At 45.7% G+C, this 14,106-nt stretch overlaps 1 protein-coding gene across 1 annotated transcript; it reads right to left on the minus strand.

Annotated features, from left to right (window-relative positions):
• Nucleotides 1–274: 274 nt before the first annotated feature.
• Nucleotides 275–13,399, minus strand: LOC104491615 (unconventional myosin-VIIa-like; the record flags this gene model as incomplete). The annotated part of the gene is made up of 7 exons (XM_010134065.1): nt 13,268–13,399; nt 10,182–10,295; nt 9,011–9,163; nt 4,329–4,513; nt 2,445–2,566; nt 474–616; nt 275–388 (listed from the first exon to the last, which is right to left on the minus strand). Coding segments are annotated over exons 1-7 (963 nt in total), but the record flags the coding sequence as incomplete, so codon positions are not given.
• Between the last annotated feature and the right edge of the window lie 707 nt (nt 13,400–14,106).

Here is a 14,106-nt window from a genome sequence, read left to right on the forward strand (position 1 = left end):
TTGAAATCACCCACAAGAACTAGTGGATGTCCTCCTCCACAGGAAGAACAGAAATACCCTGGTCTATGCACAGGGGTTAAGGGTTTGCACTGAGTGTGAGGCCTGTGGTGGTGGGACAAAGAAGTCCCTCAAATCCTGTGACTAAGACTCGGGAAGGTCATAACCAACAGACCAGCTCTTGAGCTGCAGAGGAAGAACCTCTCACTTCACTATCCCTGGCTAAGAAACTCCCACCACATCACCTCACCAAACCTCTGCTTTGCTATGCTCTCACCATCGCAAGGTAGTTGTAGTCCGTGGCTTTCCCAAGACCCAGCTTCTTCTTCTGCTCCATGGTCATTCCTCTCAACATGCAGTAAAACACGTGGTAATTCCTCTCATCCTGAGCCTGCAGCAGAAGAGCAAGTGTGAGCTCTGTGAGTAGAACAGCAACGCAAAGGTCAACTGACTGAGGGCCAGCTCCCACACCTTACCTGCCTGCAGACCCGGGACTTCTCCAGCAGGTACTGCTCAATCTTCGCTCCCTCAATAGCTCCCCTTTTGTTGAAGTGGATGTCGATGTACTTCCCGAATCGGCTGGAGTTGTCGTTACGGATGGTCTTTGCATTCCCAAAAGCTGTGGAGAATTGTAGTGGGTTAGAGAGGACCTGATGCGGGAAGGATCATGGATCTAGTCTCACAGGCAAAAAAATAATCAAAAGACAGGACTGAGAAGGTAAAATCAGTCCCAAAGTCTTTCATTTCAGTTTGGCTGGCTTAATTTCATGTCAGAGTGGGGAAACAGGATATATCGCAGGTGACTGTCCTTGGAAATACAAAGAGAGACACAGAGAAGGAGGCATAGGAATGGGGTGACCTTATTCAGGAAGCGGAGCTAGGACAGCAGGATTCTGGCAGCAGCCGATGAAAAACAAGAGGGTTGAGCAAGGCTGGCAGGAGGATGCTGCAGTATGCAAGGTGACATAGTGTGGGAAATTGCGGGAAATGACAGAGCTGCTGGTGAGTGATTTGGTGACAGAGGGAAAGGAAAGAGCTCATCCTTCAGGGAAAAACAGAGGGAATAAGCCAGCCTTCAGCTGGCATCTTCTCCCTGCAAAGAGACTGTGTGCAGGGAGAGGTGCCCATGTTCATCTTTGTGAGGACGTGGACTGAAGTGGGCCTGGAATACAAATCCTGGAATTTATGCTCCAGGGTTGCTGGCAGGTGATCGAGATGCCTTTGAAACACAGAACCCCTCTTCCCCTCAATCCTAGCAGTGATAAAGTGCATGTTCAGGAACCCCCTGTGTGAATGCCATAGACCACGATGCTTTTATAATGCCAGCGGTCAGGCACCCCTGCAGTGCCCCGAGAGCCCCACTGCATCTTCATGCCACCACCAAAAGAAGCTCGAACAGAGCATGGAGAAGGAAAGCTCAGCCAGGGGCTTTCACATCTGCTCTGCTAACGTTATGCATAGAGAGCAGTTGGGATATCCACATTTCTGATGATCCCTGGGGGCTATTTACCAAGCAAACCACTGCCCTCAGTGAGCGGCAGGGGAGGTAAAAATAATCTCATGCTTTAAGGAAAATGATGGTTTTCTGCATAAATGTATAAGGTCCTTCTGGCACCATGCTGGGGCCAGAGGGTCAGATCACAGATTTAATTTACAGACATCCCATTAAAACAGTGGGGCTGATCACAGTAACAGCTTGCCAATGAAACTCTTAAGGCCACGAGCTGATTCTTGATATCTGGTTCTTTCTTGAACCACCTTTATTTCTCTTTTTGCATTCTGCTGCCTTTCACTGATCTTGGAAGGAAAAGGTGGGGTTTGCTATTGTGCATTGCTGGCACAAGGTCTGAGAAGATCTAGAATCTTATGTTCTACTGAACCAGCAAAGAATAGGAGTAGGGTTTTTGCAGTTATGGTCAAATAAAACAAAAAACTGAGTTAGTTGAATCCAGCATTTACAGGATGCCGGTGCTCTGCATGCAGTTGTAATTCCAGCACTGGAAGAGGTGGTGAGATATTTCAAAAGACCTTGGAGTATTTGGTGATCATTTTTGAAATCACAGACTACACAGAGCATTACCTAAAATTCAGGTTTCTATTTAGAAATGTTGGGGAAAAAATTACTGATTTAAGTTTTCGATTTTATGTGAACAAAACAATTGTCAAAAATATTCATGGAAGATTTAAGAGTCTGAATCAGAGAACATTAGTCTCGTGAAAACTAAATTCAGACTGCAAGAAACTGAATATGCTGTTTAACAAATGCTTACATCATTGCTTTTGGTTTGGTTTTTGGTTTTTTGTGGTTTTTTTTTTTTAATTTTATCACTTTTTGAAACTCAAAATGCAACAAAAATTACTTATATTTAGCCATATTTTGTGTTTCCCAAATGTGATTTTTTTTTTTTTTACCAGCAAACAATTCCTTCCATCATCTGAGGCCTCACCTTCCAAAATGGGATTTGCCTCCAGGACCTGTTGCTCAATCCAGGAGTGTTGCCCACTGATCGCTGCCAGGAACTGTAGAATCAGTTTTGTGCTTTCTGTCTTCCCCGCTCCAGATTCACCACTGCAAAGACAACAGGAACTGAGGTCACTGAAAGCCCTGCTGCATCCCTGCCAATGTCCTCTCCAAAGGGGCTCCTGTCTCTGTGCCTCTTCTGTTAGCACAGGTAGATGAGGCTACTAAGGATGGTTTCCAGCATTCCAAGGCCTGGTTCTGGGACAAATGGTAGGACATAGTACTAGACAGCTTCCAGCCAAGATCCAGATTTGCTTTACAGTCCATTTGGCCCAAGCCACTGCTTGGGTTTGGGCCTTTCCAGCAAATACCATCACTCAGTCAGCACTAAGAAAGGCATGAAGCACTTTGAGACATTGCTTTTCCAGGTATGATCACCAGACCGCAAACTTCTGGTCCAGGGGCTAGATGGTCCTATGGGGCATCTTCATCACCAGTCTTGAGTCTCCAAAATGCACTAGAAGGCAGACTGTGAAATACTGTCTTTCAGTGGCAGGCACTGTCACAGGTTCTCCAGCCTTGTCCTACCAAGGGGCAGGTAGGAGAGAAGATCACAGGGTAGGAAGCAAGAGTTACTCCTCAAAGCTTTCTTTCCACTGGAAAATAACTTCTGTTATCTTGTGATGGTACAAGAGGAAGGGCTGGGCAGAAATCCCTTGGTATGAGTTTATGCCCTGTGTGATAAACGGGGAAGCCAATATAAGGGATTGAACTGGACATTCTCGGTGTTCAGTAACCAGCCCTGTCCCCATGGCTGAATTGCCTCACTTCTCAGGGTTGGCTGGCCACTGGCACACTGTATCACACCTGGAATTCACTCTCCTCTGGGCCCCATATGATAACTTCTAGCCTTGCAACATAATCATTTCAGTCCCATGTATTTGAAATACTGTGCGCGTGTTTTTCCAGAGGTATGTTTTTATGCAGCAAAACTTAGGACAGGCCTGCTTTGGAGACAGGTAGTGCCCTGAAAGCACAACACTGTCTGAAGGTTCAAAACTTGACAGGACAGCCTTGGAGGGCTGGGGGAACCAAATCTGGTTCATACCACCATTTGGGACAGACACCGGAGTGAACTATACCCAGAACTGTAACAAGGCATTCCTTGGTGCCCAAGGTTGATCAGTCCAGAGCAGAGCCACGCAGGGAGACACCCTGCGCCAGCAGCGTGAACAACCACAAGTCAGGTGAGCAGGCTTCTCCCTGCCCTTTCTCTGTGCAGAATGTATGGGTCTTTGCATCTTTGATGTCCACAGGAGTATTGAGTTTAAATTTAAAAGGGGAAGTTGAGATCTATTGGGTTGCAGGGTAAGTACCAAAGGATCGATAAAGCATATTTACTAGGAACAGCGACTGCAAACAGAGACCACATCTGCACTGGGAATATGTGGATGGAAGATTTAATTGGTTGTTCAATTTCTGATTCTGTTTGATAAGTTGTTGCCTATCAACCACGTTGCAGGTGCTCAGCATCCGTTTTCAGCATATGGCTCATTTGGAAACTCACCAACTCACCTTATGATACAGCACTGGTCCTTGTTGTTGCGCTGCATGTTGAAGTAGCAGTTGTCAGCAATTGCGAAGATGTGTGGTGGCATCTCACCAATCTTTTTGTTGGTGTACAGGCGTATCTGCTCAGGTGAGTGGACAGCAAACAGAGACCACCTCTGCACTGGGAATATGTGGATGGAAGATTTAATTGGTTGTTCAATTTCTGATTCTGTTTGATAAGTTGTTGCCTATCAACCACGTTGCAGGTGCTCAGCATCCGTTTTCAGCATATGGCTCATTTGGAAACTCACCAACTCACCTTATGATACAGCACTGGTCCTTGTTGTTGCGCTGCATGTTGAAGTAGCAGTTGTCAGCAATTGCGAAGATGTGTGGTGGCATCTCACCAATCTTTTTGTTGGTGTACAGGCGTATCTGCTCAGGTGAGTAGATGGGTAGGAGCTGGTAGGGGTTAACTGCCACCAGTATTGAACCAGTGTATGTCTGGAGGAGAAACACATGAAGGGTTATGGGTCATTGGGATGTAGCTGAGAGGCTTTGGCAGCTTGGATGGAGTGTGGAGGCCAGAAAAACCAAGGCCTGTCAAAAGCTGGATGAAAGATGATGTTCAAGTCAAAGATGCTTGCAGGGTGGAGCCTGGAGCAAAACTGGAGCAGAAGTCCCAAACTATCCAAATCAGTTCATACTCAGCCCTGCTCATGCACAGCATGGATCCAAGCATTAATTAATATTTGGATGCTCCTCGGTTAAGATTCAGAGTTTCAAGTCAAGCTCATACTTGCAAATATATCACCAGAGCCAGCACATACCCACACCCATTGCATTTGTACAAATTATGAGACACTAAGAGATTAAAGAAGCCTCAAGACCATTGCCATAACTTGAAGCAGAACTTGCTGGATCTAAACCATTCCTGATGTCTGCCTAACCTGTTTTTATAGATTCACAGCAGAGCTGCTAAGACTCCCTCTGCACTAGGTTCTTCTCTACCATCTCTGCCCGACCAAACTTCTTTATGCTGTCTTGGTCACATGGGTATGGCCCAGAGAGTCTGCCATACCCCTTCTCAGCTATATCTGAAAATTTGGAAATGCCCTCTGTGGCACTCAGATGAGCAAAGCTGTCCTGGGCCTTGGGCAGCAAACCCCTTTGTAGTGTCTTGCTCTTTCACTTCTGCCCTTCCAGGAGCCGAATCTCTCAAGCCTCTCACCAAAGAACTCCTGACTTTTGTCATCCTGCTCCGATGCAGCTCTGAGGTCAGGAGTTCTGGCCACATACCAAGTTCAAGTCAGAGAATAAGGATCTCCTTCCTCTAGTTCAGCTGTCTAAAAGTTAGTGTCTAGAGCACGCGAGTAAACAGGACTCCATCTTGGGCTAACCAAGGGGCACGAGATGAATGAAGGCTACCTTCATGACTTCAAAGGAGCCAAGTTGCCTTCTCTAGGTTAACTTTTTGAAACTAAAGTTACAAGATTAATCTCACCCTTCTTTCCTGGTGGGACCAGCTGTGCCTTCACTGCTGCATATATTCTTCTCAGGAAAAAAAAATTCAACATAAAAATAATCCTTATGGGTTTTTCTCTGTGTGGCCTAAACCCAACAATCAGCCTTTGGCACAAAGCAGCAAAATGGCACAGGCAAGGACCCTTGTGAACTGAGAAGAAAATCTCTCCATGCTCGGCTGGCTGCTCTTCTTTTTGTGCCTATTGCAAACTGGCTGATGAATAAAACAAGTCCGAGATGTTCTTCTTTTCTGAAGGCGGCAAAATAACTACTGCTTGCTGGTGAGAGGTCGAGTTTCTCCCATCAAGCCCAGTATCCCTCAATCCTGATGGAAAGGGCTTGAGAGGAGTGAGATGATAATTTGTTTTCTACCATCCAGGCAACACTTCCCACCAGCTCGAGCTTCCTGCAAGGCAGCCAGTAGGTGGCAATTGTGTCCCACAGTAGGGATGCTGGAAGCCCTTAGGGGCTCTTCGCTTTCTAGCCTCATGGCTGACACCAGAGAGCAACTTTCTGTTCAGTTCCAGGTGAGGCTTAGCTTTACAGTGGTAACTGATACAGGATACGATAATCTTCCCTCTAATAGGGGGTTATGTGTCAGTAAAGGAAAAAAGCTCTTTAAGCTCGAGAACAAAGTTGCCACAAATCCAAAGGGTAGAAATTGGCTGAGAAATCATGTAGACTGGATGTCAGAAGAAGGCAGCATTGAAATAAGGGAGCAGAGAAGTCCCAGAGCAGCCTTCCACAGGGACAGAACAGGTAAGCTTAGTGCTCAGAGAAAGAGTGAGCTTGATTTCTCAATGGGATTATGTCACCAATCCCCAATGAATCCCAAGACTACTTCCAGTCCTGGGTGAGATACTTGGAAGACTGTTTTCCTCTTAATAATTTATTAATAGGTTAATTTTAGGGTCACTCCTAATATTCCTTGAGCCTCTTCTCAAAAAGACTATTTGCAGGGGTCCCTGAAGTCCCTGTGTTTCAGCCACAGTGGTCTCTCCTGCCCCGAATGCAGCCAGAAAGACTTTTAAAGGAGTTAACCATTAGTTGCAGGAATGAATTCTGGATGCTCCCACTGACCCTTCCCTTGTGATCCACAAAATACCTCGTCAGCATGAACTCTTGTACTATTGCTTGTTTATGTAGGTTACTCCTAGTTGATAAATACTCACAATTTGCCCAGTTTTCACAGTTGACAACGCAAAACTTTGACCGTTTTGCTGATGAGGGGCCAAAGGTCACTTCTAAGGAATTATTATCCCTCTGGTTTCTGTTGCTGAGTGAAGGCAAAGCCCTCCTGTCTTGGGAAAATAAAGTTTTATTGACAGGCAGGGGCTCTGCCATAGCTGACCACAGGAACCACATCTTGGTGCAAATTCATTCCTTCCTGCATGACCTACATTTTAATTAGCCCCAAACAAATCCTCTCTGAGCCTGCTTCCCTCGCTACCCAGAACACCATGGCTGACTTCTTCTGGATTTTTATGGGGATGAAGCTCTACCAAACATTACTGCATTTTGGCAATCCTTAGAGAGCTGTAGTAGGCATCGCTTCTGTCTCCAGATAAAGAGACATGGGGTCATTACTTATAGCTTTAACCACATTCACAAGTTGGGGACTTTCCAGCTCTGGGGAGGTGTTACAACTTCACCATGAGGGCCAAGCTCTGCAGCAAAGGCAATGATGCTTTCAGTGCATTTGTGAAGCAGCAGCAATGGTCGTGCAAGGTAAATGAGAACGCCATAATGGTGAACAGAAACGAGTGATCTGGTGGAAGGCATGACTGCGATTGCGAATGACAGCGCCAAGAGCCATACTTACCCTCCCGCCGCAGTTTGTCTTATGAGTAAAATGTGAGGAAGGAGAAAAAGGAAAAGTATCTTTTATTAGAGCAGAATTACACCCTCCACAAAGCTAAGGAGATGAGGAAACAAAACGGACTGAAGTCCCATTGGAGACGTTACCCTTTACTCAGCAGGGTCAGAAATCCTTTCAAAGATTACCTTCAACGAGTGAAGGTAAAGTCACACTGAGCTTCACCATCTTAAACACAGAGCACATCATACCCCAGGAGAAAACACCCCAGGGAACTGGGTATCCCCTACCCACACGGTATCCATGTGGTCCCTTGGCTTTGTGAAACTGCCATCAATATTTACCACATTTGACACAACTCTACTCCTCCTAGTGCAACCACTTTTAAAAGATGAGATCAAAGTTGGGTTCCTGAGCCTCCAATAACACGTGTAGACAGAGGTGGTTTACATGCTCTTCTATCAAGCTATGTGCTCTATGTCATTTTGAGAGGCATGAACAGCCTATGTAACAGAGCGGTGTGTTCTCCAGCACTGCCCAGCTTTAATCCAAAACCAACCTATCAAAAGGCACTGGATATCAAGCAGAGCAAGCAGACTTGATTGATAGACAAAAACCTAGATATGGTCTGTTAGCTTATGCTGACTGGGAAGTCTGTCTGTACTGCAGTTCCCTTTGGCCTGAAAATCTAGTCTCTAGAGCCTTTTAAATTACCAGTTGGGTTTGAAACCAGTTGGGTTTCAAAAGCCCTGCAAAGGCCTTACCTGAACACTGTAGGATTTGAGAGCAACACCAATTTTTCCATATTTTCATAGACTGAGTACATTAGCTAGTGGCAAACACATGCACTCTGCACTTTTGCCCCAAGAACGTGCGCCAGACTACACAGCACAGAGCACACTGATAAAACCAGCACAGAGACTTCAGTGCTGGCTCTGGTCCTTCTGGGGAGGTGGCGTTTGTGATGCTGTTGCATGAGAGAGATGCAGTTATGGCTGGCTCCCCATAAAACCCTCAATTGCTGATCATCTGGTTGGGTTGGCAAGGCTGCACTGGATCCACTGGGCATGACATGACGGATCTGAAGAAGGACACTGGTGTCCCCAAAGATCAGCTGTCAGGATCCCAGACAATCCAGAGCTAATAAGTCATAAACACACATAGAGAAGCTGCTTCAGAGCTGTTCTAGGAGTTTGTCACTTCATTTTCCCAGATATTTCATCCCTTGTACCTCCAGCTTCCATTGTCTTCATCCACATAGGTTGAATGAGTTAATGGTTCAGAGAAGATACAAGGGCCACATCCAGCATGCAGTTGCCAAAAGCTTTTGCTTTAGGATTACTACAGCATGCACATGGTCTGGGCTGAACTGGTTACTGTATGTGCAGAAAGTCAACGTGTGTCTCCAGAACTTCCACAAAGGCTATGCAGAGAGGTGGCATGGACTTTGATCATTATCTAACTCATGGGTTCTTTCACTGCGGCATCCATAAACTCTGCAATGTGTCCTCTACAGTGCAGAAGCCCTCCACCACTTGGATCCAGGTAAAGGCAGAAACCCAGATGCTCAGTTCAATCAGGGAACCCATGTGGGTTCCCTAGAGCTAAGGAGAGCATGGGGTACAGTGCAGAGCAAGAGGTGGAGGTGGGTGGACACTCACATAGATGAGGTGCTCCCGATAGCGGATCAGCAGGTTCCTGAGGATTCCCGCCTCATTCAGGTCCCCAAGGCGGATCATGTCCTCCACTCCATGGATGGAGGTGGGGTGCATGGGTTTGATGTGGCTGGCATTCTGCGGGGAAATCCAGTGCTCCTGGGAAGAGAGTGAGGGCAGTGAAAGATAAGTCAAAAGACATACAACTGGGATGAGAGACAGAAACAATCCAGCCCAGACAGAAGGACCAGATGGAAGAACATATATGGAAAAGCATTAGCACACAGGTCACAGCTTCTATTGCTGGGGCATGGCAGTGAGTAATTTGAAAGATTCACAGCAGAAGAAAGAAAACATCTTTTGGTTTACTGGAGCAGCAAGAGACATGAGACACGAGCCATCCTGGCAGGAGTATCGTCTAGGGCAGCTTTGACACCCAGCACATCAGGGGAGTTTTTAACAAATAGCAGATTTGTTCTTCCCTTCACACAATTTTTCACATCACAGTATTCTGCCACAGAATATTGTTGAGCAGAGAAAAGATGATTTAGAAAACAAGAGAAGGATGCACAAGGTGGCAAAAATCACGCTTTTATTGGCAGAGTGTCGTTTAGACTGAGCACTTCTAAAGGGCTTCAAAAGCCACTACAAATTAGGCTAGAGGCCCTGCGGAACCAAATCTGTTTCTACCATCCTTGAATGGAATGAGAGCATTTACAATTATCCCAGGCTGGGGGAAAAAAAAAGATAAAGGACAAAAAACCTCCTCTGATCACCTCTGCTTGTGATATAGGAGCTACTCTGAAAAAGCCACCACTGCACAGTAGTAGAGGTGAGAAATTGAAGGAGAACCAGTGTTTGGGCAAATCCTGTATTGGTAGGAGGTGAGGAAGGACTGGGTAACAGCAGAGGAACAGCAGGTCGAGGTGGGTTTGCTCAAAGCACTATCTAAACATACTTTGGAGGGTGCTATTATCATTGTCCTTAAGAAGCTTTCCAGCCTTTCACTCCCAGCACAGTCACAGAAGTAGGGCCACAACATTATCTTGTCTTTACAAATAGAAAACTATGCTACAGCTGATTCCCAAGGATGTATGAGAAGTCCATGACAAAGTCAATCATCATGACCCTATGACCCCTGGCCTGAAGAAGAGTTATAACAACCCTTTGTACGTACATTGCCTTCATCATCCACAACCTGGATCTGTCCAGAATCACACAGTTTAACCACCGCTCCAATGGGGACATCGAATTCCCGTCCAGTTTTGAGGTCCATCCACACATAATCCCCCTGGAACCAAAGAGAGGACAGTTAAACTCAGGGCTGCAGAGGGTTCAGCATCCCTTGGGATACAAGTTGCTGATGTTTTGGACTCAAATCATCAGTACAAATCAAATCACTTCCTTTGCAAACCCCAAACCATCCCTTTTTCACAGATGCTCAGGAAATCCCCTGCAAGGTAATAGGATTAGGGCATGGTCCACACAGCTTGTGAGTGGTGGCTGGTCACAGACTGCATCCAGCAAACAGGTTACAGAGCAGTGATACAGACACAAAAACTCACCTGGGTAGAGATTTCCCTCTGTGCAATGTACAAACCTAGGAAGTCACTCTCAGGTTTTGAGATCAATCACGAGATGGTTTTGAGCTCCAGCTGCACTGGATGGTTTTGAGCTCATTTGTGGCACATTTTTTCCTCGCAGATAACCACTATCAAATATACATTCCCCTGCCTTGGAGACTGGTGAAAAGGGTGGTTAGAGAAGGACTAAGGACATACCAGAGGGGTAGATGGATATATAATTCTTCAGGAGGTCTTCCAGCTACAGTGATCTGTAGGTGGGGTGTTTGCATTTAATACTTCTCAGTGGATTTTGTCTACTCTGAGTTTGACCAGGTGCTTCCTGAAGCTCTGTGAAGTTTTAGCATCCAAAATCTCAAAGTAAGTGTTTAGCTACAGATAGCAGGAAAATCTGTGTCCTTTTGTGTGTTTCAGATGTGTCATCTCCTTCACTTGAGACCTCTTTGTTTTCGTTTGGGAAGACACGGCGGCAGTTGACCCCTATCCACGCACTCCATGTCACCAGTGATCCTACAGACCTCTCGTCAGTCCTGCTGGGCAGGGACTATCTGCTCATCAGCTGTGTGGATATTAAATTACTCGAATGCAAACAGGATTTTAAGAAGCTCTTTTCCTCAGTACAAAAGCAAACCCCTAAACAACCCAAAACTAAACTCCCAAACAAGATCCTCAATCTATGAAACAAGGCAGAATTATTTCCCAGCCCTGTTTTCAGTGTGTGCCTGGGAAAAAAAGAACTGGGAGCAATACAGTTAAATTATTGTGAGACATGCATCAAGCAAGCGAATGTACTTTTTTGAATTTAATGTTGTGACCTTGCAGCCCCACCTAATGCCACATTCCATGGGTCAGCTCCATTAAGAACAATGCAAACGCAGTATCTACTTTTTGAAGTCCTGAAAACCTGCTGGGAGGAGGGAAATTGAATAATAGGAGGGATCATTTTGCATGTGCTCTGATATAACCCTGTTCCTCAGCATCCACTATCAACCATTTCTGTGGACAGAGTATTTTTAGATTTTGTTTGACCCAATGGACTGCTGAACAACCTTCAGCCCCGCTCCGGGTGGTGGGGAAATGGTGACATCCAGCAATATAAAACGTGATGAAACAATCACCATCCAAGCCACTGCTCACCAGGACTTCAGAGAGGTACTACCCTGTGAGTGGCACAGGGATGTGAGGCCGTACCCAGGGATCCACACATGGAGGAGCACTGCACACGAGGAGCCACCAGCCATTTTGTGGTAGACTCCACCCTCGGCAGCTGCTTGCTAGGTTTCACCTAGAGTATCAATAAAGTAATTCTGTTCATGTGGAGCTGAGGATCCACCCTTAGTCTGGGTTTTCGTTTCCACTGTTATAAGGATTTCTACCCAGCTCATAAAAACATAATATTCAGATCTTTTTCTCATTAACTGCCTTACTCTCGCTTCTCATAACTCAGCTAAAAGGTAAAAAAACCCAACTAATGAATGTTGTAAGTTGTGCACAGGTACATTATAGATCTACTTATATTAATATTTATTTCTTAGCTCCTTTGATCCAAGACTCTAAAGCATTTCAGCGTGTTCAGCTCCGTTATCCTCACTGCATAGCTGGGCAAATTCATGCACAGGGTGAGTAACTTGATCAAGGTGTCAGCAAGAGAAGAGCTGGGGTGCTCAGTCCCTGTTCAGCAGAAAGCCTGACCCCTCAGCAGCTGCCTAAGAATTGTTCTTGATCAAGAAAACAAGGATTGTAATGCTGGTTGTTATTTTCAATGATTTTAAATAGCTGTAAAAGGAGCCTGATTCATGTGTTCTGCTACCACACAGCTGAGGTAAAAAGGCAGTCTGCCCTCCCCAAGGTAAAGTGATACTGTACAACACTAAGACAACTCCTGCCTAATGCACAGCGTGCTTATCCTCTCAGAATGCTCTTTCTAAACACATTAAAGTGCAGTTCTTAATACTGGTGAAAAAAGTCTTATGGGATGGGCTAAGCTGGTAAGCTTAGGAAAGTGTGAGGCGGTAAAAAATAACATCACTTATTAAGAGTACCGACCTATTTCCTTCCCTGACTTTAATCAATTTGATATAAAACTCATGGAAGTCAGTTACATTCTGCCGATGCAATCACCTTGGATCAGCTCAAAAAGCAGCAGATATATTGGGGATTTCAGGGCAAATCGGGGTGATTCATGCATTTACTAGCTTGGGTGGACTGGCTTATAAGTTGCATAACCTGCCTCATGCCTAGACGGAGGCAGTTTGTTTTCCAACACACACGACAGAGAAGTGAGAATACCACCAGCCACTTTACAGAATCAACATTGTCCAACTCCTCCTCAGCGCAGCCGCTGGGTGCTAGTGCCCTTCCAAACACTTTGGGGCAGACCCTCAGGACCTCAAAAGCTACGGGCAGTAACAACCCAAGAGTGGAGCAAGAGGAGGAAACATCACAATGGGTGTAAGCACAGATCAACAAAATTCATGAAAAGGATCTTTAGGAGGAGCAAGAAGGTTGCACCACAGGGGAGCTACAGTGCTTGGGGAGGGAGGAAAGTCTCAGGAGGAAAGTAGGAGAAGCTAGAAGCAGAAGCACAAGCCGTATGAGGATCCCGTCAAACAGTGAGGCTAATTTCAAAGTAATCTGAAAGCGCCCAGCCATGCTCAGAGCTTGGGACCCCCTATCTTACCGCTAAAATGGTCGTGGGCTTCAAGGCCTGGTTGATGTTGCGGAGTAGTGTCCATTTGCCCTGGTCTCTCTCTTGATCTTCCACCACCTCAGGACATGGCGGCATGAAAACAACTTTCTTCTTCTTCAACATCTCCAAAACCTTGCAGTGGTATTTGTTCCCCTCTCTGCTTTCTATGTGAATTCCACCATAAACGCCAGAGAGCTGAGGACAGTTTTCTTTAGACCATGTCCACTGCTTGCAGGACACCCTCTGACCTCGTTCACAATATGGTAAAGATCTCTTAGCAGAAAAATTTCCACACACCAGCCATGGTCCTCCACTGCCCAGCTGGCACACTTTGCTCCATAGAACTGCAGGAGTTCAAAGCAAACTGAACAACTTTGCTTCTCTTCACTTAAATTCTTCCAGTAAGGGGTGGTACTTGGTTAGAGACCTGAAGGACACTGCAACCACTCGTTCCGGAAAAACAATTGCAGGATCAATAGGAAACCTCTTCATTTCCTCACGGTTTGTCTCCGTTACCTCCTTTCTTAGTGAAATAACCGTCTGCCAGCTTGAGGACTTTCAGCACAGAACACACCCGGGTGCTTATTAATCCTCAAATGCAGTCAGTCCCCATGCAACACATGGCACGTAATTAGCCTAATAACTTTACATACCAAATTAACCAAAGAGCAGCGGGAACTCAAAACCAGAGGCCATCTGCATTTTCTTTAAACTGATCACCTTGAGTAGATCCGTAGCAACTGAATTTTAAATAATTGAGTAGAAGGTGTTCAGAGCAGCGTGGCCTTTGGGCCTATAGGTGAGAGGAGCTCTGGGGCCGTGGATTAATA

Source organism: Buceros rhinoceros, unplaced genomic scaffold (assembly GCF_000710305.1).
Source record: "Buceros rhinoceros silvestris isolate BGI_N320 unplaced genomic scaffold, ASM71030v1 scaffold6824, whole genome shotgun sequence".
In the NCBI taxonomy this organism is placed as follows: Eukaryota; Metazoa; Chordata; class Aves; order Bucerotiformes; family Bucerotidae; genus Buceros; species Buceros rhinoceros.